Genomic DNA, 27,026 nt, shown 5'->3' with positions numbered 1-27,026 from the left:
GGCGAGATAGAAGGATCATGTGAATGACAATCGGCTCCTATGGGAGAGAATGTGAGAGAATTGGTATGTAATTCTCTCCCATTCTCTCCCATAGAAGCCAACTGTCATTCCAATGTTCTTTCTACCTACCCACAGGCGTACCAACTTATCATTTCTCTAGCCAAAACAAGCATTTAAACACAGTGACGTAATACATTTTATCACATACGCGCGGTGTTCGGATGTCAAACTCAACTAGAAGTTTAATTGAAATATTACACTTCAAGTCTATGTTGTTGTCTCGTTTTCGCTTATGTGATAAAATAGAGTACACACTTGTCACTATCAGTATCGGCAAGCCTCGACTTCTTCGTGACAAGTGTGTAACATATATTACAAGTTAGTGTGTGGTAAGTGAATTTTCACAGTCACAAACAGTGACGTAAAGTGCACTTTACCGCCCGCTAGCATGTAAAAGATATTGATGTCACATGATGAAGGGTGAAATTTGAAAATAAATTTTTTCACAAAGTCATTCGCACGGTGCGAATCGCACCTGACAAGTTGAACGAAAGTTTAACCTGTAAGCCATGCCAGGCAACAAACATTTTATTTTCAAATTAAATCGTTGATGTGTATCACATTAATACCTCAATTTTGACTTGTTCGTCGTCTACGATGTAGGCTCATTAGGACAATACGTGTAAAAACAAACCGATTTCGGTGTCAGTGTAAATGAAATAGATGCGTGATCTTATGAACGGTTGATATTCACGTGAGTTGTAAGTCAGGGGTGCTACAACAAATTTTTAAATTCATTTGTTTGGGGTCCGGAGCTCAGTTCATGGGAAATCTCCGTGAGCACAAGAGTTAATGAAACAAATTGAAATTGTCTGTCTATTTGTTTAACATTCCTCCTCACCTTGTGAACGAGTAACAATCAATGCAATAACGATTCATTTAGCCAGACAGTTGCGCTAAAATTAATGATGAAATTGAGTGAATCGAATTTGAATTCGACATGCGTTTGAAAGTGCAGTAAGACACAGTAAGGTCTAAGATTTAATCACTTAATACAGACGTTGATATTATGTGCATCAATTGGACAAATTCATCAATGTCCTTAAGCTTCTGGCGTATCTGTGGTCTTTTTCAAAATTAGGTAACATCAGATTTCTGCTGCTGGAATGTATGGACTTGCAGACGTTTCTATGTAAAATGAAAATTTTGCTCCATAACAAGAATTTTGCCGATGAATAATGAGGTCTTTGACATTATTTATCCAGATCTATTTTGGTAATGGAGCGGGGCAAGGTAGGTATTCTCAGTTCATGAATCTATTTTAGCGTTCAACTAAAACGAACATGACTGAACTGCAAATTGAACCTAATGAAATCTGGATTGTTAGCACGATCATATTAAGATCGACAATGCTACATTTTCAACAATTGCATAAAGGTTGTTGACGCTTCTCGTTCCAGGGCACGGTTTCATGAATTTTTTTTTTCTTTAAATGTTTTCATGTTAAAAATAACAATTCACGTTTCACAGAGACAAGCTCCATAAAAAGCCATTAGAAATAAGTTAAAATGAAACGTTATGCATATAATATACGCTGCGCGGTGTGCGTATTATCGGTCGTTATGGTGACCAATTAATAAAATGGTCACTTAACTGATACGTACAGATGTACTATTTTGTTGTCGTTTGTGACTGCAAAGCGACACAATGGTCGAATATGGAAATGAACGGCATTTCTAGCATGTTCGAATCGCGGACATTTCAATTTTCTCTGCTAAAAAGAGCAGACATTCATGAAGAGTACTACCTGGGCATGGAAATATTGCGGACATTTTTTCAAGCCTTCGCTGAACCTGGAAATATATAGACCGGGAAGTCAGTCTTAGGAAACCAGAAAATTTTGACTCAGTTACCGTGAAGAAAACATTATTTCCATACCCGCACGATTCCTTGGAGAAAATTGGGTCTAAATTTCTCAAATAGGGCTTAAATACCGTGTGACTTGCGTGTTTCTACCCACCAGAAAAATTTAATTTCAGAACTTTCGAGAAATAAATGCTGATTCTGCTGAAACATAGCACGAGGAAACTGTGTTACGAAGAACGATCTGACCATTCGAGCATTCCTATCAGTTTAATTTGAGCTCGGATATTACGGACAGTTGGTAAGTGGAAAGCAAAGATTACATCAACAAAAGTCTCAGCGCGAATAGAAAAAAATTGAATTTTCCATGCGACTAAAAGTATGTGTAGTATGTGTAAAAAAAAAACACTTTCCCCGATTTGTACAAAACTTTTCATGCCAAGGTGGATGCGAAAGTTGATTTATTTAGCGGGGCGATTAATAACTATTTTCGCACCAAGCAATGACAAACTTTGTCGACATTCAAACACTGCCAAGTGTTTTTGTCGCCTCATTTTTAGTGGAACGGCTAAAAGGTACCATCTAAGTGAATTCAATTCGATATACAAGTCAATATTTACACAATGACTTATAAAGTTGACTCAATTCAATCAGCCGAACACTGTTTTCGACATCATTAACAATATCAATGTTCGATGTTTTCTACATTTTCTCGCTTTTAATTTATCCGAATAGCCAGTACAAAAGTAATGAATGAGAAATGATGGTTTCATTATGGCGATGACGTCATCGAAACGAATGTAAATGCAAAAATGTGTGTATGATTACACCGGCGTGTTTAAAGTACAATGGAAAATATTTCGAGAATTTTGTTTAATGGACGAAAGTGGTGTTGGGATTCGATGAAACAAACAAAAAAAAAATTACTCGAATTGGACGGTGTGTCAGCAGTTTGAAATGTGTGTAATTTATATCTTTCTCATTGATCACTCAATCAACGAACGTAACGAAAGTGTGTTATGTACGCTAAAAAACGACACAAAACTAGCCGAGAAAAAAAAACTAAATAATATTCCAAGAACATCGTAAACTTATGGTCATTTCCTTATAAGAACATTAAACGTAACAATATTTGTCCAAGTCAAATCGACTGGATTTCAGTTTCAGTTTAGTGATTGGTGGATGTGTGTTTGTTTCATTAGAGAAACTTTTCCCATTTCGGTTTGGAAAAATGTTCAACGATGCCTTAAAAAGGACTTGTCTCGTATACAGAACATGTCTTTAAATTTTTAACGTAAAGAGCGTGAAGAGAGTCGATTTTGAACGGTCGTTTAACTAGGCAACAAAAATTAAACGATTTTCACATTTTCGATGAACAACGAGCCTTAACTAGTCCGTTGGTTCCCATTGATTAATTCAGATAATTGTTCAAAATGTCTCAATATGTAGCGTCAATATTACTGGAAATTAAAATTTTTTGTGACCTGACGTGGGACAGGATCAGTTTAAGCGAAAAAGAGTTTGAAAAGTCAAAGTGAATGTAGTCGAGATGTCCGTTTTTGCGTTCAATGAAAAATCCTGTTTTGGATTTTGAACATTCTGAGCAATTTGAAAATTCGACCCGGTCACAAACAAAAATTAATTAACAGAGCTATACACGATCGTCGGTTATATCTAATCTAAATAACTTGACGATGGATAGAAAATGATATTATTTTCAGCAATGATAACATCATCACCAATTACATTACAGGTTTCAAAAATTGTCTACATTATATTGTTGACGTGCATATAATTTAAAGAAAGAAAAAAAAAGTTGTGTGTACGAATTGTACATGGCAACATTAAAAACAGGTATTTGAACTCACATCTTCACGCCGCAAAACTTCTAATTGCAATCGTTTTTGGTATTCCTCACATTCATCTTTATACTTTTCCATTTCTTCCTTGGTCTGACGCATTTTTTTCTTCAGAACATCGAGCAATGTTCCTTGTTGAATATTGGTGGTCATTGTGTCGTTGGTACTTTTGTTTTTTTTTGTGTAAATTTAACGAAATTTAATTTAACTTAAAGATATGACCAAAATATTGAAAGAACCGTTTCAAGATTATGTAAATGAACCGAAAATCCGTACGTGTTCAGAACATACAAGCACCGAAAATGTGAACAAGAGTTTTCTCTATATAACTGATATTATTAGCCTCAGTAGTTTCAATGTTTTAACCACACCTCGAAATAACTTTATTTTTTCGGGGAGAAACTGTTTCGATCAACTTGGGAATGACACAAAATACACCCGGCGTACAACAAAATTGCTCACGGATAATAAACTCGGTTCGAATTGACAAAATTGAATGCTAAACCGAAATCAATCACGCAAAATTAAAACACTTCCAAGATTAAAACACACTGTGTTCGACTGCCTTTGATCGACGTATAAAATCAAAATGGCTACCTTAAAGAGAATATTATGGAGACGACAAAAAAAAAAATCGGCTAACCACTGGTTGAAATCACTATATGTATGAAATGGCGTAATATAACAAACAATATGCGTATACGGAATATCTAAAGCATACAATGAAAGTAAATCCCAAAAAGCACAAAATTTCTGAGGCTATGTAAGTTGCCTATTTCTTTGTGTTTGTTCAACGACATTCGATGCACGTATACGTATAAACATACACAGTGTTCGGGTATAAAATGCATGCCGCGCCGCATGTACAAGAGTATTCGCTTTCTTGTTGTTTGATACGTTTTGATGCAGAGAGAGAGAGAGAGAGGTTTTTTTGAGGCGCTTGGCAGTATAAATGTGCCGACTAAATGAAAACATTGAACAATGTCCGAATTATTCGACGGCCTAAGTAGTGACCCGGCATAAAAAATGGTCAAAGAAAGTTGGTAGTTTCAATGAAAACATTTTATAGGAAGTGTCACAACAGACGTCCAGTAAATGTTATGTCAACTCGATAAAATTATCGCGCATGTCCATTCAACCGCTCCCGAATAATAAAAAAAAATTGTTAAAAGAAGAGCCAACATTTTGTAGAATTTTTTTTTTGTCGGTTGTCGTTATAGTATGAAAATGTTATCATTGAAAAAACACCTGTGAGTGTTTGGATGTTGTTATAATATTAGTCATTTGCAAAGGCGCCGTTTCCGCTATTTTCAAATCGGAAAACTATTTTTTTTTTCGATGAATTGTTACGTACAATAAACGGGTATTATTTTAGTAAACGAGAAACGATTTGGTTCACCGGGTTAACATTATCTTCGACCAATAAAGCATTACCAATGTAGAAAAATTTGGTTAACACGATATACGATTTGTTTTGACCGGCTTTTTTTTCTTGCGATTGATCTGTCAATTATACGGTACCCTTTGGTTGTACACTTAGCGGAAAAATGTTTTAGTCGAGTGAGTGGGATTGTTAAATTGTTTGTGACAAAAGTGTCAAAATTTGTTCGTTTTCGCAAATTTCAACAAAAATATCCACAAATTAAGCGAAATTCCACAAATTGATGGAAAATTTCTGAAAGTTTCGTTAAATTTCTGAAACTTTCGATAAATTTCTAAAAGCTTCGTTAAATTTCTGGAAGTTTTGTTGAATTTCTAAAGGTTTCGATCAATTTCTAAAAGTTTCGTTGAATTTCTAAAAGTTTCGTTAAATTTCTAAAAATTTCGTTAAAATTGTGAAATTTTCGTTAAGTTTCACAAATTTTCGTTAAATTTCACAAATTTTGTTAAATTTCACATATTCCGTAAGAAATTCACAAATAATATGCCATCGACAGATTGAATAATGTCAATCCAAGCGTGGTCAGTTTGACTTTTACCGAATTCATGTCTGTCACTTATAGGGTCACTGCCGACTTTTATTTCTTGAGCACAAGTTGGCCCCTACCGAAGCCCTCGGTGTATATTTTGGATGTTACACGTAGAAAATCAAAGTCAAAAAGTGACCAAAATAAAGATGGCATTGAAAAATAAAACTTTTTGTTGGCAGATTGTTTGCAGGTTCAATCCAAAAATTTGACTTTCAACGACTTTCATTAAGAGGGCAGCGTTTTTATCGCTGTATTCGAACTGAAAACCTGTAGACTGTTGTGAGATCATCACAGATTGTCAACTTGTTTCAAAACGTAAATAACGAAGTCAAGAACATGGAAATTCTTAGTGAGATGTAGTGTGATAAACACTTAATAACTTAGAAAAGTTGAAGGTCTTCCTCTGCATACTGTAACAGAGCCAGCCACAACGCCAAGAAATTAGACTAATTTCCAGCGTGCTGCATAATATACCCACAAGATTTTGTGTTAGTCGAACTGACCCATTTACGAATTATGATTTCTACGAATACATTTACATCGCTTTGAAATTAGATCGTACCGACAATCGAAGACTTATTACTATTTTTCATCAAAATTAACGTACAGAACATCGAATACAATTTCGGTATCGAAATGTATCGATTGTGTAACCAATTTAGATGGAAATGAATTGAAAAAATAAACAAAAAAAAATTCCCGTCAACATTGCAACTCCTCAAATGTAGAACTCATTGAGCAGATAGAATTTATCAAATTAAAATTTCGATTGGTGGATTGAGTAAAGTGGTTCAATGGGGGCCGTAGACTGCATATTCTTACACAACTCTTCAGCTCTACGGAATGAATGAACGAATGTGGTAATGAGTCATTTCTGTATTGATGATCAACGTAAATGGAATTTGTTGATAAGACTGTGATAAACAAGAAAATGTTTGCTCACTGTGCGTTTGCGATATACTTCAACAGAGAAAAATGAGAACATGTTCTCGAAGAGAGGACACACGCACTCTTTGAAACTTATAGATGGTAATACAACGAAAACCAGGTAGGAAATGAGTAGGTCAGACCTTTCTTAATCCTCAAATCCGATTCATTCTCCCAAAAGTGCATTTGAGGTTGACACAGTTTTAAGTTACTGTATGACTGTATGTTCATCACTCACATATGAACATGTAAGTAAGTGTGACTTGTTACTTGTCTTTTGTACCAGAATTCTACCTGCCGTTCTGGCCTGGCCGAATTTGAAAGATGCTCGCAAAGTACAATTTATTCGTGGCGGCCAGTCAAGACTGCCACGATGGGTCTGTACCCATGTGGATGAGAGTCGAGGGGATAAAATTCGCCGAAAATGTTCGGGCTTGAGGTTTTCATGCTCCAAATGTTCATAAAAAGCACTGACATGTGTTGTTGTTTCATCAAATCGGGGTGATGAAATGGTATAAAAGTTCACTTTCATTTCATTTATGATTCACTATACTTGTACATGCAAAAAGGTATGACCTACTTTGCAGAGGTTCGTCATGTCTTCGTCACTGTCACGATGGCCTGATGAGATGTGGTGTATTTTTGAACAGAATTATTAAATGCAAAGCATCATAAGATTATCTCACAGTCCGAAACAGTGGCAGAAACCATTTTCATGTCGAGTTCGTTCTCAAGTTTTATTAGAACTAATGTTGATAGTTACGTGACGGTCGCCAGATCGAAATCGATTGGATTGAATCGATTTCCAGTGATGGGTATATGAAAATCTAAAGTCTGTCAGCCTATCACTCGCCTCGTCTAGTCACTAAACCCTCCACAAATATCGAATAAATAAAATTAAAAATTTTACCACCAGCAAAATGTCCGAAAACCTACCCGCTTCAATTGCGTTTTCATGATATTGTGCAGCTCATTACGGATGATGTTAAACTTCATCATCGTATCCGAACTGAAAATGGATCGTCCGAATGCCAGACCCGGATAATCAGCACAACGCCGTTGACGCCGGTGTTCTCGTTCCGCAACGTCTTCGGTTCGTTCGCTGGTGCACCGCAGCTTCGACCATTCAGCTGCCTCCGGATCATTTTCGATTTCGAATTTGTCATCCGCAATGCCATCCGTCGGCTGTCGGTCGTCTTTGGGAATATTCTGAACATTCTGCAGAACGTTTGCCCGGCGACGATCCGATGATTTCGATGACTTTGTGCGTGTTGATAATTTGCTTAGTTTGGACGGTTTGGCGGAAACGTCGTCATCGAATATTGTTTCTGGCTTATAGTTAAATGAGGCACTTTCGTCTAATTGCTGAGCACTTCCATCTATTCTATTATCGACATTGGTTTCGTTGAGCGGTACATTAACTAAGTAATTTGGACTGGTCTCGTCATTATCAGTTGACGTTTCAGGCAATGTTGAATGGCTAGTCACTTGAATCGAATGGGAAAACTGTTCACCATGTAATGCAGATATCACTTCCGAGGATGGTATATTCGATCGACGTTGACCCATTTGTTGTGGATGGTATTGATGACCCCGTTTCCTCGTTGTGCCACCTCTTTCACCCATCTTGTCAATGGGAATTGTTTTGCTTTTGTTTTTGTCTATTTCAATAACTTTATTATTACTGCTGTCACGTCCATTATTCGGAAATAATATCAATTGTCTGATCTGTCAACGTAACATATGCAAAATGGCAGCTGTGCGCCGATGTCAGTAATGTGTTGTACTAGTTGACGTTCCGATTGCGTACGATGTTTGTGTGTTTGGAGGTACGATTCAAATTTATATATATTTAGAAGGCTGCCGGAGAACACATCAGCGATTGATGAAGACGTTTCCAATTGGAGGAAAATTTTATTCGAATCTTTTTACTTGAACGCTCCTCTTAAAAAACCGAATTTTTTTAGGTTTACCATAATTTTTATGTCCACGAGCGATCAACTTTCAATTTCGAATCGAATTCCATTTCAATTAAAGATGTGATATAACTGCGTCGCCGAACATTTTCTCTCCATTAGAACGGATATTTAATTTACTTTTGTGACAGAAATGTATTCAGAAAACAGAAATTCGTTTCGGACAAGCTAAACTGTTCGTTGGACGTAACACTTCCGAAAATATATCGAGTCAAGTCATCATGCTCTCGCTCATAGGAATTTTTCTTTTTTTTTCCATTTCGTTATGTTGGTATTCCTTGATTCATTATATGCAGCGAGAATGGAGTGGCACACATTTGCGCAAACGCTCAACCCAGCCAATGTAACAAATTATTTAAAAAAGAAAATTCAAGTTAAAATTTTCGGTTTCAGCGACGACGACGAAGTTTAAAACCGTCGAACGAAACCGTATTTGGCAACGGTAATAAAATGTGTTTTGAAAATAGGACGGTTATTTGATACGTTTTCGTCGAGTTCGATGTGTAGGTGAATGGAAAATGCACCGACGCAAAAATTTATTGGAAAATCATAATTTTTGGTTGTGGGTGTGTCAGTTCACCGTTAATCCGGTGAATAATGAAACACGATCAATAGACGAAGGAATTCCAACAACCCGAAAACGATTTTAGTCAAAACATAGCAGAACGCTTAATAAACATCCGGTTCCGGTATCCACAATTCGGACCAAATGTATCTCTCGTTTATTATTTTTTTACTGACCTCGTCCCTCAAATAATTTCAGAATTTTTATGATAGAAGGAGAGCACAACGGTACATTCTACAGCTCTTCACGAGCTGTCAACTTATAGGAATAGGACGCTTCTTATTTTTGTAAGAAAAATCTAACTTGATAAGAAAACATAATTAGACAGGACAGGCCTTCCAACGGTAATGTTACTTTTTTAACGCTTAAAAAGAAAAAGCCAGAAGAAATTGTTTTATACAACCTAGGAAGTATAAATCACGTTGGCCCACAACTATGAGCTGAAAATTGACAATTGTCCGTTTTCCATGAGATAAATTTAGAGAAATGATAACAGATGTCGCTACGCTGACCCTGTGGGGCGGAAGCAATGCCATCTGTTATCATTTTTGTGGGTAAATTGGATTTTATCTTTTGTTATTGTATATTAAGTCGATGTACGCTTCGCTTTAACGGCAAAGACGCAAAGTTTATACAGTTCAAATGGACTAATTCACCTCAACATTGCTTCCTTCTCAGTTTAAAACGCTTTTTCCCGTCAAATCACAAGGAACAAATATTTGCTTCAGAAAAAATGTGATAAAATTAACAACTCACGTTTTGTAGGGCTTTGTTCTTCTCTTCAAGCTTGGTGTTCACTTGCATCAAAGCTTCTTGTGTTTGATCTAAATCATTCTCAACAGTTTGGATCTTCTTCTGTAGCGATCTGGCTTCTTCTTCAGCCTATTCATTGGATCGAAGCAAATCGTTCGTTAGATGGCACTGATATACATTTACGATTCAATATATTTACCTTTTCTGCACGAATGTTGGCATCACGAGCTTCTTGTTCACAAACCAATGCACGATCTAAGGCATTGTCTTTTTCAAGCTTCATCGCTTGCATTTTCTTCTTGATCGCGTCCATGGTGAAAGTTTTGGTTTGATTTTACGGCGAAATCGGAAATTAACTGCAGAGAAATAAAAGGGAGGACGTTTTAGTTATCATTGTATTATATTGCATTAGTGTTGATGTTGCGATGATATTAATGTAGTTCAACAATTTGCTTATTTTCATTTAAGAATCTCCGTGCTAAATCGCGTAAAAACTTGAACCTTCGACCTGTATTGGCTCTGCGTAGTTTAAATATTTTCATTCAGTCAAGGTCATAGAAGTAAGGAAGAGTTTATAGCGATACTGTGTATGAGCTACAGGAGCTAAGACCTCCCTTATGAGAGTAGGGGCACGAATTTGCTCCTATGTCTCAATAAGTAGATGGAGAATTCATTAGAAAATTATCACCGATCCATCTGGTGACAAATTCGAGGCTAAATTTTTTGATTGGGCGAAAATCAAACTCGGAGAATGTAGCAATAATCGCTTCATATGAATAGCAGGACGTTATGGTGCTATCAACTCGTTTGGTGGATTGATTTTAGTGTCAAGTGACACACTATCAGTTTTTGAAACTTGTTGCAGTGCTGAAATTACAGACACACGGTAAATGTCAGTAAATTCGATTAATGAATTTACCAATAATGGACCCTAGCTCGAGTACTAAATCTACCAAAATTTACTGAAAGGTAAATTCGGTAAATTTTGATAAATTTCGGGACGATTTTGGTAAAGTTCGGTAAACTAATTTACTAATGACACCGTTTTGTAATAACCGAGTTTCTATCAGTTAAAAAATGTCTTTTAAACATGGTTATTGCAAAATACTGCTGTACTAACAGGGGTCGTGGCTCCAGTCGACTAAAAAACATAAAATGGGAGACCTGTTAGGAAAGAAACTAAATGCCTTTCGCAAATGTTACAAAAGTCATCAGAACCTTCAGTTGAAATTTTACTCAATTATCAATCCGCACTTCTAATTTCAACTTAAGTCTCGCTTTAATTGTACCTTGTCTCGCTTTAATTGTACCTTATTTTGCTTTTTATAAGCTATTGGAAGAAGGGCCTATTTTAGCGAATTTTAATTTTGAAGAACTCTGAAAATTCCAAGATAGGCCAAGCCCTGCTTGGAAGCTATCCGAACCGAAAAATGTGTTAGCTTTGTAAACCTTACTGAGTTAGCTCACATTTAGAGTTTTCATTTCCGATGTGAGCTAAAAATAGAAACCTAAAAGTGATAGAATGTACACTAACTGTATGTGCGTCTCAATGTGTGTCAATCGAAAGCAAGTGGAAAATTTCATCAGACGAAAATTAGAGAAGAACACAACAAAAACGCACACTTTCATATTACATTTGGCCGTGGTAACATTAGACACTGGTAATTAGGACTTTTTCCAACGAACGAAACTCATTTTTCGAAAATAAAAATATAATTCAAAAGCAACGAATAGAAGAGCTTACACCTAACAGACACGTTACTCCTTCTCGCACATACTCGAGTTATATTTTTAGATTCTGAAAATAACTAACATTATGTGGTGAGTTGCCGATTTGTTCGTAATTTGAGTTTTTTTTTTCTTGGGGTTTGAAAAGCAAAAATCTTATTTTCAGAATCATAAACCGTTCATATCATACGTGAAAAATGAACAAAACTTTTACCCTGTTCCTTTACTCTTTGTGATTGAGACGAATTTAAATTAAACAAAAAGATAATTTCTCTGCCTGCATAATCGTGCGTATCTTCACAAAAAAAAAAAAATCCCAAATATTTCGGATGACACTGTTTCGTAACACATAAATGTCGTACGCTTTCGTTACGAACACCAAAATACCTTATAAATATTCACAGAATAACAGTCGGCGATTTACTAATAAACCTTTTTCACCATGATGCATTTTTGATATATCATGCATTTATAATGACTTGACCATTGATTCATTGATCAACAGTGTGGTGGAGGTGAGTCACTACTTTAGGTACCACATTAAGCAAATTTTTATGATTTTATGTTGCTTCTTATGCTAAGGTACCCAATCATACCTAGACTGGTATTTCGTACGATACCAGTGCACTTTTGACTAGTTCAATTTACCTACTTAATTAAAAGGACAAACACATACTACCAAACCGTTCGTATTTCATGTTGGAACCACTATTTTACGTAATTTTGTTTCAAGATTTCCTATCTAGGTATAATTTATACTCTTAGGCTGGTATCACCTATGGTTACCTTCAACAAACAAAATTAACGAATTGAAGAAAGAAATTCTTTTTCCGCAATTTTTAAGTTTTCACACCAAATTTCTTGTCACCTACTTCTTTCGCAACTTGCACACTTTATGATAACAAATAACTTCCTCAAAAACGTTGTTTTTTTCTCGGTAAATTCAGTAAATCATTCGATGATTCAAAGTGAAGGAAAATAAAATCGAATGGAATGTTGGCCGTAAGATCGTTATATAATCGGTGTGTCTTTGTTCCCGCCAATCCGACCACTTTTAAATTAATAGGCTGTCGCTAAATATCTAATGGAAACATTTTTCCATCTAAAATCTAATTGTTAAACTGTTTGTTCATTTAGAAATTCCTAAATCCAGCTGTGTAAATTCAAATTCAGAGAGGAGCCTATGCAGAACACGGCACACATTTTTCTTTTGTGGTCTCTCTGTCTTTATTATTATTATATCATGTTCTACAAGAGCAATTTAAACTATATTTATACAAGGGGCATGGTAATAGTAATAGATTCTTCATAATGAAACATATTTGTTTGGTGTTGTTTTCACTTGGATTTTAGAATTAAATATTCACCGAAAAGTAAAACTTAAATCGATCGAATTAATCACTTTCTGTTCTGTATTTAGCGTGACTGACTGACTATGAACGAAACGAAACAAAAAAAAACCACTTACAGATCAAGTCCGTGAGATGAACAGATTGACGGCGAACTGTACGACGGTTAAACTTTTTGATAGTACGTTTGCTACAACAAAAAATAATTATGATCCAAGCCAAAGACGATTTTCGTCTTTCATATCCCCCACTCAAGCTACAATACCACTACCTTTTTTTCGCATACATCGTTAAAATCATTCAACTTTTCCCGAAAATAAAGATCTCGCTGCATAAGACAATATAACACCAATCCTATACACGATCATCATGCCATTTAAACAAGTACACATATATATGAATAAGATACGGACAGAAAGAAATATATATATTTCTCCGAAGCATTTCCATCGACAATTTTCTTTTAATGCGAATAAATCGTCTGTGTGTGTGTGTGACATTCCCCCACCACGTTTATCCCTCCATATTTTCACGATCGCCGATTTTCCCGATTTTTGATTTACAAAATTTATAAATTTCTAAATAAAACACAACATAAACTTGCACATCTCGCTCTCTCGTATCCTTCTCATTTGTTTTTATTTTTGGCAATGAAAATGTTTCGTTTACTTGTGCAAAGCCAATACACGCACACAGGTTCCGAATATATTTATTTTCAATTAGCCGAAAGCTAGGAAAATGAAATTTAAAAATAACTTTTTTTCGTCATATCACAGTGAAAAATGCGCAAACAAACCCACATTGAACATTAGAAATTGAATACTTTTAGCAGATTTCGTATATTTGGGACCTGGCATGTAGGTTTAGCAAGTGGTCTAAAGTTAAATTCATGGGAGTATTTGCATGGATGAACATTTTGAATGATTGACTTAACGTTTAAGTGATCAAATCAACTCGAGTTAATCTAATTGACTAACAAACTAATTGACACAATATGACCATTAGTACTCCATTTAGATTAGTTTGGAAGCAATTAGGTCAAGCAAACAGATGAAACAAATCGAAAATGCTGCGAAAATGAATTTAAAAACCGTTAAGGCCAGGTTATACCCGCTTACATCTGTGCGATATATGCGGCCATAACCTGGCCTTAACCTACTCTATGAATATTATCAACAAGCACTATCACATTCAACTCAAATGGCACTCGTAACCACACTTACACTCCTAATCATACTTCCACTCCTAACCCAACTGATACTTCTAACCGCACTGACACTTCTTATCACACTGACACTTCCAGCTACACTCAGAATCACAATTCCTATAGAAAATCGAAATTTCTAGCGAATCGGAATTCCTTGGGAAATAGAATTCCTATTCCAAGTGAAGCTAGGTGAACCTAAGCGAAGCTAGCATATACATATAGATAGGAATTAGTAGGAATAAGGCTACAGACGTAAATCTAATGGAAGCAAGTTCAATGTAACTGAATGCTCTTGCGGAAATGTATTCCATGCCTTCAATGTTTTATCATCAACCTAAATTTTGGTCAATTAGCCTTTGACACCACGATTCCATTTTGGGTCACTGACTCAGACCAAAAACCACAATTTTGGGAAGATCTGTTTTAGCGTCTGGATCATGCCTTAATTTTGCTCATTGATGCAAGGCACGGGGACTCGGCTCCAATTGTTTATATATGTAGTTTTTCAGACCACTTTTATTTCTGAATGCTTCAGCTCATTATTTGAGAAATGTTGTCAAACGTTTTTTTCATGCTTCAGGGCTACGAACCAGCATTTTCTTATCTGGATTTCAGACACCACAGTTGACAAGTGTGTCATACATTCGACTCACACTTATAAAACCACATTCATACACCCTCAGGGATAGCAAACAAGACAAGACAAACAAGACATTGAAAACGTGTTTTGGTCCTAGTTTTCATTGACAATTTCGATAGCGAAATTTCTGACTTTATTTGACAGTTGCGACAATTTCGAGTTGAAAACAAGAACCAAAACACGTTTTAATGTCTCGTTTGTTTTCAGCCTAAGATACTTTGCTTGAAATTGGCAAGTGCAGTTTAAGCAAATGCTGGTGCGTTGTTCGAGGACGGGGATAAGATGAATTTTGTTTTTTTTTCTCGAGTTTTCGCAATGCACTTCAGGCAATCGATAGCTGCCAAATGAAGTACTATTTTGGATGATATGGTCTTTACAGTGTTTCATAGTTGTGTGATAACACTGTCCAGTTTTAGTACCCTATACATGCTCGAAGTGGTTTTATCGTCCCTTTGCAAGAAAAATCATATACGTGCCTGTGTTTGGACGATTGATTTTAGGTACTTCGTTAGGGTTACACTTCAAGAAATTGCCTAAAATCAAACGTCCAAACCACATACGTAACTAACTAGTATTATTTATAAATCGGAGCGAAAGAATACTAAAATTTCAGTAAAGTTGTTGCGCTGTCTCTACCTAGCTTTTTGGGATTCAAATTCAATTTAGGTCAATTTGTAGATGACTGGGTGCTAGTTCCCAGGTTTTGAATAGTCTTTTGGAAGTTATGCAGGATCTTTGAGGATTCTTTAGAGAATCACAGGAAGTAGCTTCACTTTCATGGGATTAAAATTCAATTTAGGCCAATTTGGAGGCGACTGGGTTGTGGACTAGAGCTGCTAGTTCACAAACTTCGGATGGTCCTTTCGAATATATTAATCGCCATGGGTGAAAAATTCGTCCAAAAACCGATATTATTCTCAGAACGATATCATCGTTCACAGAGCGATATCATCGTTCACAGAGCGATATCATCGTTCACAGAGCGATATCATCGTTCACAGAGCGATATCATCGTTCACAGAGCGATATCATCGTTCACAGAGCGATATCATCGTTTACAGAGCGATATCATCGTTTACAGAGCGATATCATCGTTTACAGAGCGATATCATCGTTCACAGAGCGATATTATCGTTCACAGAGCGATATTATCGTTCACAGAGCGATATTATCGTTCACAGAGCGATATTATCGTTCACAGAGCGATATTATCGTTCACAGAGCGATATTATCGTTCACAGAGCGATATTATCGTTCACAGAGCGATATTATCGTTCACAGAGCGATATTATCGTTCACAGAGCGATATTATCGTTCACAGAGCGATATTATCGTTCACAGAGCGATATTATCGTTCACAGAGCGATATTATCGTTCACAGAGCGATATTATCGTTCACAGAGCGATATTATCGTTCACAGAGCGATATTATCGTTCACAGAGCGATATTATCGTTCACAGAGCGATATTATCGTTCACAGAGCGATATTATCGTTCACAGAGCGATATTATCGTTCACAGAGCGATATTATCGTTCACAGAGCGATATTATCGTTCACAGAGCGATATTATCGTTCACAGAGCGATATTATCGTTCACAGAGCGTATTATCGTTCACAGCGATATTATCGTTCACAGAGCGATATTATCGTTCACAGAGCGATATTATCGTTCACAGAGCGATATTATCGTTCACAGAGCGATATTATCGTTCACAGAGCGATATTATCGTTCACAGAGCGATATTATCGTTCACAGAGCGATATTATCGTTCACAGAGCGATATTATCGTTCACAGAGCGATATTATCGTTCACAGAGCGATATTATCGTTCACAGAGCGATATTATCGTTCACATAGCGATATTATCGTTCACATAGCGATATTATCGTTCACAGAGCGATATTATCGTTCACAGAGCGATATTATCGTTCACAGAGCGATATTATCGTTCACAGAGCGATATTATCGTTCACAGAGCGATATTATCGTTCACAGAGCGATATTATCGTTCACAGAGCGATATTATCGTTCACAGAGCGATATTATCGTTCACAGAGCGATATTATCGTTCACAGAGCGATATTATCGTTCATATAGCGATATTATCGTTCACAGAGCGATATTATCGTTCATAAAGCGATATTATCGTTCATAGAGCGATATTATCGTTCACAGAGCGATATTATCGTTCATAAAGCGATATTATCGTTCATAGAGCGATATTATCGTTCACAGAGCGATATTATCGTTCATAAAGCGATATTATCGTTCATAGAGCGATATTATCGTTCACAGAGCGATATTATCGTTCACATAGCGATATTATCGTTCCTGGATGATAGTGGCCGTGTAGTAATATAGACGTTTCATAATAAGATATTGCTTTTCTTCTGACTCGTTGCTGTCGTTGACAGATTGAAATAGTCATCTGGAAGAGGTATTCATGCATGTTTAGCAGTTTAGACATATGTTTTTCGTAAAACATTGATAATGGCATATTTGAGCTATCAGTGAAAAATGAAACATTCTCAAACACACACAAAAAACAACAACAAATGTTGTCGAGTCATAAAAATTTTCATAAACTAAAAATTCATACACTTTTATAGCTGCAAAGTTTTGAAAAGAAAAAATTATTTCAAGTACAACGTGTGCAAAAAAAAACACGAAACACTCTACAGAATATAATAATAATAATAAATAATTGTAACCATATATGGCCGAAATTGGTTGACCGATCTGAGAAATATATTATTGCAACATCGTGTCATTGATTTGCATTTACCTCTGTGATCGACTAAATAACACTGCGTGAAAAATGTTCAAGGTGAACAGAACTGTTTCGTGAATTATATTTTTTTGTGAGTAAGAAGAATACTTACCGACCGACCATATGCTCATTGCAAACAGCGTTTTTTTTAGCTGTTGTCGTACACTTTAATTGATTATTTGTTTATCTGGTATAATTTTGGTTATTGACTCTTTGAATGCGAGTGAATGCGATTAGTCAGTCTCTGATCGATCGAACGAATTCTTCTGTGACATGAAAAGGTCGTGAAAGCTGGTAAACAGCAGTAAAAAAAACCTACTTTTAAAGAAGATTTAGTCATATCATCCATGCACAGAATTTGGGTACATTTGGATTGTCGACATATTCGTCTCTATATGAAGTATGAATGAACTCAGGTACGTTTTAGCGCTGACAAGGATTATGATAGTGAAAGCAATCGTTTTTGGTCATCATCTGTTGAATCAGAATGGGTGAATTCTATTTAAAGGGAAAAAAATGTGAAACGTGGGTCACCAAAAAACGTCGTGGCAAGCTGCAACTGGTTGATTTTTAAAACTACTAATAATCAGTACTAATACTCAGCGCTCTGACAGACAAATATTTAGGAGAATAAGCGCTATACTCAGCGCTGAGAAAAACCAATATGTGTGAGCGAGGTGTTGCGAAATTTAACGAAATTTCCTAATTTCATAAATTTCGCATTTACAAATAATCGTAGCTATGCTATAAACTTCTGTGTTCTAGAGAGATAGAATTGATATAAATATAGTCGGTTCTCATTCCAGACATTTGACGGATCTCTTCGGTTGCAATATTTAGGCGAACGGATATGTCATGAAAACGTAGAATTTCGTTAAGTTCAAAGAATTTCGTTAAATTCAGAGAATTTCGTTAAATTCAAAGAATCTCGTTAAATTCAAAGAATTTCGTTAAATTTAAAGAATTTCGTTAAATTCAAAGAATTTCGTTAAATTTAAAGAATTTCGTTAAATTTAAAGAATTTCGTTAAATTCAAAGAATCTCGTTAAATTCAAAGAATTTCGTTAAATTAAAAGAATTTCGTTAAATTCAAAGAATCTCGTTAAATTCAAAGAATTCCGTTAAATTTAAAGAATTTCGTTAAATTCAAAGAATTTCGTTAAATTTAAAGAATTTCTTAAATTCAAAGAATCTCGTTAAATTCAAAGAATTTCGTTAAATTTAAAGAATTTCGTTAAATTCAAAGAATTTCGTTAAATTTAAAGAATTTCGTTAAATTTAAAGAATTTCGTTAAATTCAAAGAATCTCGTTAAATTCAAAGAATTTCGTTAAATTTAAAGAATTTCGTTAAATTCAAGGAATTTCGTTAAATTTAAAGAATTTCTTAAATTCAAAGAATCTCGTTAAATTCAAAGAATTTCGTTAAATTAAAAGAATTTCGTTAAATTCAAAGAATCTCGTTAAATTCAAATAATCTCGTTAAATTTAAAGAATTTCGTTAAATTCAAGGAATTTCGTTAAATTTAAAGAATTTCTTAAATTCAAAGAATCTCGTTAAATTCAAAGAATTTAGTTAAATTAAAAGAATTTCGTTAAATTCAAAGAATCTCGTTAAATTCAAAGAATCTCGTTAAATTCAAAGAATTTCGTTAAATTCAAAGAAGTTCGTTAAATTCAAAGAATTTCGTTAAATTTAAAAGATTTCAAATCGCTGTCAGAATTTGAGACGCAAAAGCTAAATGAAGTGATCCCTGGGATAAGTATACCGTCGACAGAAAGTTTTTCTTTACTGGGCGCTCCGTTACTTTTAGACGGTATTCCACCGGCGATTGAAAAGAAGATACTGAATATCTCTCTTCTTATTTCTCGACTAGATGGTTTAAACTCACACCAAGCCTTGTTTCTTTTGAAGAATTGTCTTGCTATCCCAAGGATGATGCACCTTTTGAGATCTGCTCCTTGTTGGCTCTTCAAAGAAAAATTGGATTCTTTTGATAACATGATAAAGGATTCAGCAGAGTCTATAACGAATGTCAGTTTGGATGAGAAGACATGGATGCAATGTACACTGCCAATCAAGAAAGGTGGTCTCGGTTTGATATCAACGGCTGATATTGCTTCATCAGCATTTATTTCTTCAATGAAAGCGACTAACCATTTACAACAACAAATAATGCCATCTAACAACGAACTTTTAGATTCTGCAATCGAGTTTTGGAAATTGGAATCAGCCGCCGAGATACCATTCGAAAACTCCGCTATTCAGAAATCTTGGTCTATTCCGGTTATGGAAAGGAAATTCGCTGACCTGACTTTTTCTTTTGGAAATGATGCCTGTCAGAAAGCCCGTTTACTAGCATCATCTCAGGAAGAATCTGGACTATGGTTGAGCGCGTTGCCTTCGTCATCTCTTGGTTTACGACTCGATAACGACACATTACGAATTTCGGTTGCTCTACGACTTGGAGCAAAAATATGTCATCCCCATAAATGTATTTGTTTGAAGGACGTTGACATCTATGGTTCTCACGGACTGAGTTGTAAAAAAGCATCCGGCACACGGCCAAGACATTATACTTTGAATGAAACAATCCGTAAAGGAGTTGTATCCGCAGGACTCCCAGCAATTTTGGAACCACCTGCAGTTGTTCGTGAAGATGGCAAACGCCCGGATGGCCTGACGTTAATACCATGGTCGAAAGGAAAATGTTTACTGTGGGACGCTACATGTTGAGACACAGTTGCAAAGACTTATGTTAATACATCATCCAGAAATGCTGGTTGGGTGGCTAAAACAGCAGAAAATAAGAAGATCGAATAATATCATTCTTTACTTGATCAATATTATTTTGTTCCGGTAGGTTTTGAAACTTTAGGTCCGTGGGGCCCTCATGCAAAACAATTTATTTCCGATTTGGGCAAGAGAATTGCTGATGTCACTAATGACAAGAGATCTACTCTTTTCCTTAAACAGAGAATTTCTATAGACATTCAACGTGGTAATGCAGCTTCCGTGCTTGGTACATTGCCATCAACCGAAGCATTGGATGAAGTTTATTACCTTCTTTCGAATCGGAAATCGAAACAGTAATTTTGTGGTGGCTTGTCATGATATATGTATTTTCGATTAGTTAAGTTTTTCTCCTGTTTCTCAAGAATCAGGCCAGTTTCCATGGTTCTGGACAAAAAGAGTAGGGTAATTTAGGATTTATTCAATGCAAGCAACAATAAAAGAAAAAGTATATTAAAAAAAAAAAGATTTCGTTAAATTCAAAGAATTTCGTTAAATTCAAAGAATTTCGGTAAATTTAAAAAATTTCGTTAAATTCAAAGAATTCCGTTAAATTCAGAGAATTTCGTTAAATTCAAAGAATTTCGTTAAATTCAAAGAATTTCGTTAAATTCAGAGAATTTCGTTAAATTCGTGTAGTTTCGCGTCAGCACTGCATACAAAATAAAACGTAAAATTATCTTTTGACCTTTGATTTATTCATTCATCATTCAAAAATAATGAACAATTTATCGATAAAAAAATCCATCGTTTAACACCATCACTTAGTTAACTGGCAGAACGTACAAGTTATAAACTGTAAAATTACATTTTTCAGGTTTGATGGTCGTCGATACAAACTTATAGAGTATAAGATCTTAAATTTATCAAAATAGATTGCAAAGCTTCAACAAAATGATGGAGCAGAGACATTACATGCTATATACCACTTATTCGAACAAAATCGTTTTTGTATTTTTATATAAAAAAATTTAAGTAAAATATCAATTTTAATAAACAAAAAGTGAGTACGATCACATTGACTACAATATTAACACTCATTGCTTATTAGTTTGGCTACAATGAACGTGATCCTTGATGTATTGCTGGTGAAACCGGAAACCGGAAACAAACACTTCACTGTCCAGACAGATGTCTATTGCGTATAATTATTGGATCGCCGGTTTTGACTAGAGATCATTCATAAATTACGTAACGCTTTTTCAGTGCTGTCATCGAAATTAAATCTTAAATAATTCGATAAATACATGACCTACCTGACCTGTGAAGTTCAAAATATGTTCCACCCGCTAAATGGAGCGTATAGTATAGCTTTAACGTCATATAGCCCGTATTTTTTTTGAGTTACTTAAGATTTTCATTCGAATGACAGCACTGAAAAAGCGTTACGTAATTTATGAATGATCCATTGAAAACGTGACTGAATTTTCAGGGGGAATATCTATGCGGCGAATGATGGAATTGAGAAAGTTATGGATGATCACAATAGTCCAGGGCCTATTAAATTTCTTTTTTGTAAAAGAAATATTTTTGCAAGGATCAATGAACAAAAAACGTTTTTGACGGCATTTCAAATGTCCATATTGTACGTAATACTAGACGATAACTTTATAAACTTAAATGTACAATAAACACGGCGGAGCTATACACAAAAGGGTTAACTTCTTAAACAAGACATGTCTCTTGTCTATCAGTCAAAATGGTCGCCCCTATACACAAACATAGTATCCCAAAATATAATCGTCACAAACCTTTTGCATGTCTTCTCCGTTTTCGTATTGGAATTCACTTTTTTTTCACTGCCTAATTTCGAACCGCAGGATCTTGTTTCATTTCTTGTGGATTTCGGTATTCGTCGTCTGTGGGCGAAAGAGAAAATCAAATTGTAAGATATCGAGACGCATTCGTGGTTATTCGTTTTGAATCTGTACAGGTTAGTGGATCGGTAGTGCGCGAAATGTGTGAAGAGAACCGTAGAGATGTGCGGGCCTTTCAATTTTTCAACCCATACCAGGGGCGCCTATTTCTAAGGACAAGTAAGACCACTACTCGGAGTTTGGTTGATACTTGGCACTAGTACTTTTACTGCAAAATGAATGAAAAGTGTCTCGTGGGCACCTCAGAAATACAAGTTGCCACCTCTGACCCATACATCTCGTTACTCGCATAGAGTCATTCACAAATCCCGACACCTTCTTCTAGACCTTTTTCGATATTAATATCTGAACCGATATCTTAGGCAAGGTGGCATGGATTACCGTTTGCTATATGGACCTCTGTCATTTTGTGTTAATCCAGAAAATTGGTGCATCTGGATCTGGAGGATAAGTTGTAAATGTTTACAAGATGGTTAACTTTTGGAAAAGTGCCACAAATATACGGCGAGGAAGACGGAAAAGCTATTTCACGAGAGAATACAGTGGAACACAGTCGGTGACAGTAGTTTTCCATTGCGTATGTTGGTCATACAGTAGGTAAGATAGATAGGTAGGCAGATTCTGACGATCTCGTTCTTAGATACATTGTTTTTCCCCTGATCTTGTTAACCAAATATGAAAAAGAAAAGAACGAGATCTGCCAATTGTGTCGCTAATTTTCTAAGATGATTCTCTACATGAAGTCAATTGCGCGTAGAGCTGAAGCGACACCTCCAGCGATATCATTCATTTTAGAAGTTACCCAAGGCTAGCGCCACACTTTTCTCTTTAGAGGTTTGTGTTATGATATCATTCGTTTTGGACGTTTTAGGTCAACAATTTGACCAAATTAGAAAATTTTACGAAAATTGAAAATTAAACAAAAACGTCAGAAAAGAACCTCACATGCACATACACCAAAAATTGACACCTCGCCTACTGTTGTAGGCATCTACAGAAATCACCGACAACGGATTTAGATTATGCTAAGTTCGATCTAAGCACGTCTTCATTTCAAATAAAAGTGGTGGACTATATGACCTAGAGGTTGGTGTAATGATCTGCCAGGTCATATTATTTGTGAAATTCGAAGAATTTCGCTAAATTAGAAGAATTTCGTTAAATTCAAAGAATTTCGTAAAAGTTTGAGGATTTCGTTAAAATCGAAGAATTTCGTAAAATTCGTAGAATTTCGTAAAATTCGTAGAGTTTCGTAAAATTCGTAGAATTTCGTAAAATTCGTAGAATTTCGTAAAATTCGTAGAATTTCGTAAAATTCGTAGAATTTCGTAAAATTCGTAGAATTTCGTAAAATTCGTAGAATTTCGTAAAATTCGTAGAATTTCGTAAAATTCGTTAAATTCGTAGAATTTGGTTAAATTTGTAGAATTTTGTTCATATTATACAAATATACAATTTCTCAAATTTCGCAAGCATAACTAAGGAACCATTCATAAGAGACGTCATTGATGAATGATCCCTTGCTCCGAATCTCACACAGAATCTGTTGATCTGTTCGAACAAAGATTTAAATGGCGAAAAAACCCAAATTTTGCCCCTCGTTTCATTTCAGAATGTTTACTTACCATCACCCTCCTCTTCTGCTTGCTCCAGATGCAGGTCGTCTTCGCGATACTCTGGAACTTTGCCCTGGTCAGCGTCCAACTCGTTCAACAATTTGTTATTTTGCACAGCTTTCCCGTCTTTATGCACATCCGAGTCTCCTATCACTTTGCCCAGATTCAGGCCTTTGTCGTACGCGTTATTCGTATCGTCCTCAGCCGCATTGTTCATATTCAATAACTTGTCTTCTAGCACTTCTTGCAAATGATCTTTGTGGTTCCGATCATCGACCAAAAAATCATTGTTGTCCAACACTTCGTGCGCACCCGTATCAGCATCATTGACAACCACTTCATTCACCACTTTGTCACTGCTTTTCTTCGCGCCACCGATTTCATCCAACACAACGTTCGAGTATCGATCATTCTGACTTCCCTTCTCACTCAAATCGTCATTTTTGTTCAGCATAAAATCGACCATTTCCGGTACTGGTACCACGCCCTCGGGAATCGGTTTACTTTTCGTTTTCGATTGAAATTTACTCGTCTCCGTGGTGCTGGATGTCTTCAGTTTGTTGCTTGGTGTGGCAGTCGGTACGGGTGCGTTTGGCATTTTCAGTTCACCATTGTTGGACGCCGACGATTTGAGGGCATTTGGTGATGTGGAACTTTTGCGTTCGTCGCCATTTCTTGGCGGTTCATCGACAGTATCTTTATTCGCTTCAATTATTGGCTTCGGAAAAATCTGAAAATTTTCTACAGAATTAATAATGCCACCACTTTCACGACGCTTGCTGCCGACACCCGAATTGTGCATGCGATTAGATGAAGCGGTATGGTTAACGATTGTTATCGGTATTCGGTACAGATTTTCACTCACGGGAATTTGGGCATTGAAATTCTTGTCAACCACTTTACCATGTTGCTGGGCGATCAGATCCTGCTGTTTCTGTAAATCAAACGAGTCGATCGCATCGTCCGGTCGCCACGTACAATGCTCGTTATATGAGTCGACCAGCTTTTCCAGCCGATAATTTTTGTATTTTAATTTCTTAACTTCCGGTTCGTCCATGGCTGGGTTCTCTTGCAGTGCCGTTGTCAGAATGTCTTTGTCACTTTGCAGTTGCTTCAGTTGAATCTGTAAAACAAAGTGAAAGAAATATGAAGGAAATGCTGGAATAGCACCGATCAACAGGTCATGTTGTCTGTTTGGTTACTCATCGAAAATTGTACGTCTGCTTCAGAGAGTAACCAGCCATCAACGCAGAATGCTGAAAGGTACCAGAATACCTGAAAGGTAGGGTTCAACGGCTGGCGTGTTTAAATGTGGTAGGAGTGATGACCTCGACACCAACAGCGATGTACAGGCTGTGTAAAGTAGTGCCTGATATTTGTGAAATTTGTGGCCCCAGTTGTTGTATTGCTTACTTCTATTTATGAAATTAGCATTTCGTTAAATTTCGATAAGCTTGGTAAAGTTTCGTTAAGTTTCGCTGATTTCGTTAAGTTCCGTAAAATTTCGTGAAGTCTCACAAAATTTCGTTTCATTTTGCCGAATTTCGTTAAGTTCAGTACAATTTCGTTCAATTTGACACATTTCATTAAGTTTCGTAAAATTTCGTTAAGTTTCGTTAAATTTCGTTAAGTTCAATACAATCTATTTCAATTTCGCACATCTCACTAAGTTCGTAAAGTTTCGTTAAATTTCGCCGAATTTCGTTAAGTTCCGTAAAATTTCGTTTCATTTTGCCGAATTTCGTTAAGTTCAGTACAATTTCGTTCAATTTGACACATTTCATTAAGTTTCGTAAAATTTCGTTAAGTTTCGTAGTTTCGTTAAATTTCGTAGAATTTCGTTAAGTTCAATACAATCTATTTCAATTTCGCACATTTCATTAAGTTCGTAAAGTTTCGTTAAATTTCGCCGAATTTCGTTAAGCTACGCTAAGTTTTGTTCAGTTCCACACAATTTCACAAATAAAAGGCTCTGGTACAAATGAATAAATTGGGTCGGTCAAAATCGGAATTTTGGTTTGTCCAAAATGGTATCAGACTTGAAGCATAAGTTCAGAGAAGTGAAGGCCAAGCAGATTTAAATGGGAAGGCGGAGTGTCAATGCTGTGGATTCAGATTCGGGCATGGTTACAGATGGATCTGAGACGAAGAAGGAACGGCAGCCTGCACATATTCAGAGGAATTGAATTACAGTTATGTCATTACTTCCGAGAGAGTTCACTATCGTGTTACTAACTGAAGTGATGGCCATGTGTAAGGGTGTGCAAGAGATTATCAGAGGCTGATTTTCACGGACAGTGAGCCTCAACGACTTCTCATCGAAAACACGGAAATTTCCGTAATAGAAGTAGTAAGGTCAGGAAGTAGATAACAATGGAACTTTGATCTCCCAAATCTCTAATCTATCTGTCTGACCAAGTCAATACCAACCGTTACCTTCAAGCTTTGGATTTCGTCGTCCTTCTTCCGCAGCTCTTCGTTAAATTCAATTGTAACACGTTTGAGTTTGTCCTTCAAGCCGTTGTACTCTTTCGTGTATTTCGTTTTGTTATTGACACACTCCTCCACCAAATCATCGTGTTGGTTCTTCAGCAATTTATAGTGCTGTTGAAGCGATCCGAATTTCATGTTCGACTCAACCATCGTCTTCTCCTGATATTCTTTCGCATCTTTCGATTTACGGATCAACTCCGATCGGGTTTGTTGATGGTCGTACCGTTCCGATTTGAGCGATTTCTCAATGACTGCAAAGCGACACTCACTCTTTAATACTGTTTTAATATCGCAACCACTCTCTCTACTCACTTAAAATTTGCGAATTCAACGACTCCTGTTGTTGTTCGCATCTGATTTCCATTTGTCGCATTTCGTCTAACTGCTGCTGTGAACTGTGAAATATTGCTACGAATCCAATGGTTAGCAGTAAAACAGCCAGACCGATGAAGAATCTGGATTTACTGGCACGGACCATTCGTGCGGTCATTGTTGTTGTTATTGTTGTTGAATTCTGTTAGTGTTTATCTAATTGTTTGTAGTCATTTTACAGTTGTTTGAATAAATTTGATGATGAGATCAGAAACAGAGCGTCAACAAAAAATCTCTTTCTTTATTTTTCAGCTGTCAATAATGAA

The 27,026-nt window shown here is 36.1% G+C and overlaps 2 protein-coding genes across 29 annotated transcripts in view; both read right to left on the bottom strand.

Moving 5' to 3' along the window:
• Window positions 1-13,265, bottom strand: part of LOC119074306 (tropomyosin-2) — a 30,324-nt gene extending 17,059 nt beyond the window's left edge. For 8 of the 27 annotated variants that reach the window (XM_037180341.1, XM_037180343.1, XM_037180327.1 and 5 more), the window contains exon 1: window positions 7,556-8,817. In XM_037180341.1, coding sequence (XP_037036236.1) covers window positions 7,556-8,245 — 690 coding nt within the window. In that variant the 5' untranslated portion in view covers window positions 8,246-8,817. Of the gene's footprint in view, window positions 1-3,731; window positions 4,415-7,555; window positions 8,818-9,916; window positions 10,043-10,112; window positions 10,270-13,109 lie in introns of those variants that run through there. The other 19 variants (XM_037180350.1, XM_037180347.1, XM_037180333.1 and 16 more) reach the window with 9 other exon arrangements.
• Window positions 13,266-21,907: 8,642 nt separating this feature from the next.
• On the bottom strand, window positions 21,908-27,026 carry LOC119074303. 2 transcript variants are annotated; one of them, XM_037180325.1, is made up of 5 exons: window positions 26,701-27,026; window positions 26,332-26,639; window positions 24,761-25,018; window positions 23,905-24,625; window positions 21,908-22,261 (listed from the first exon to the last, which is right to left on the bottom strand). In XM_037180325.1, exons 1-5 carry the CDS (start codon window positions 26,876-26,878, stop codon window positions 22,206-22,208), a joined length of 1,521 nt encoding a protein of 506 aa, XP_037036220.1. In that variant the 5' UTR covers window positions 26,879-27,026; the 3' UTR covers window positions 21,908-22,205. The 2 variants fall into 2 exon arrangements, with proteins under 2 accessions (XP_037036220.1, XP_037036219.1); XM_037180324.1 differs by having other exon boundaries at window positions 23,905-25,018.

Source organism: Bradysia coprophila, unplaced genomic scaffold, assembly GCF_014529535.1.
Source record: "Bradysia coprophila strain Holo2 unplaced genomic scaffold, BU_Bcop_v1 contig_151, whole genome shotgun sequence".
In the NCBI taxonomy this organism is placed as follows: Eukaryota; Metazoa; Arthropoda; class Insecta; order Diptera; family Sciaridae; genus Bradysia; species Bradysia coprophila.
Note: the sequence above shows the minus strand (reverse complement) of the source record. Positions and strands in the feature narration are given on the sequence as shown.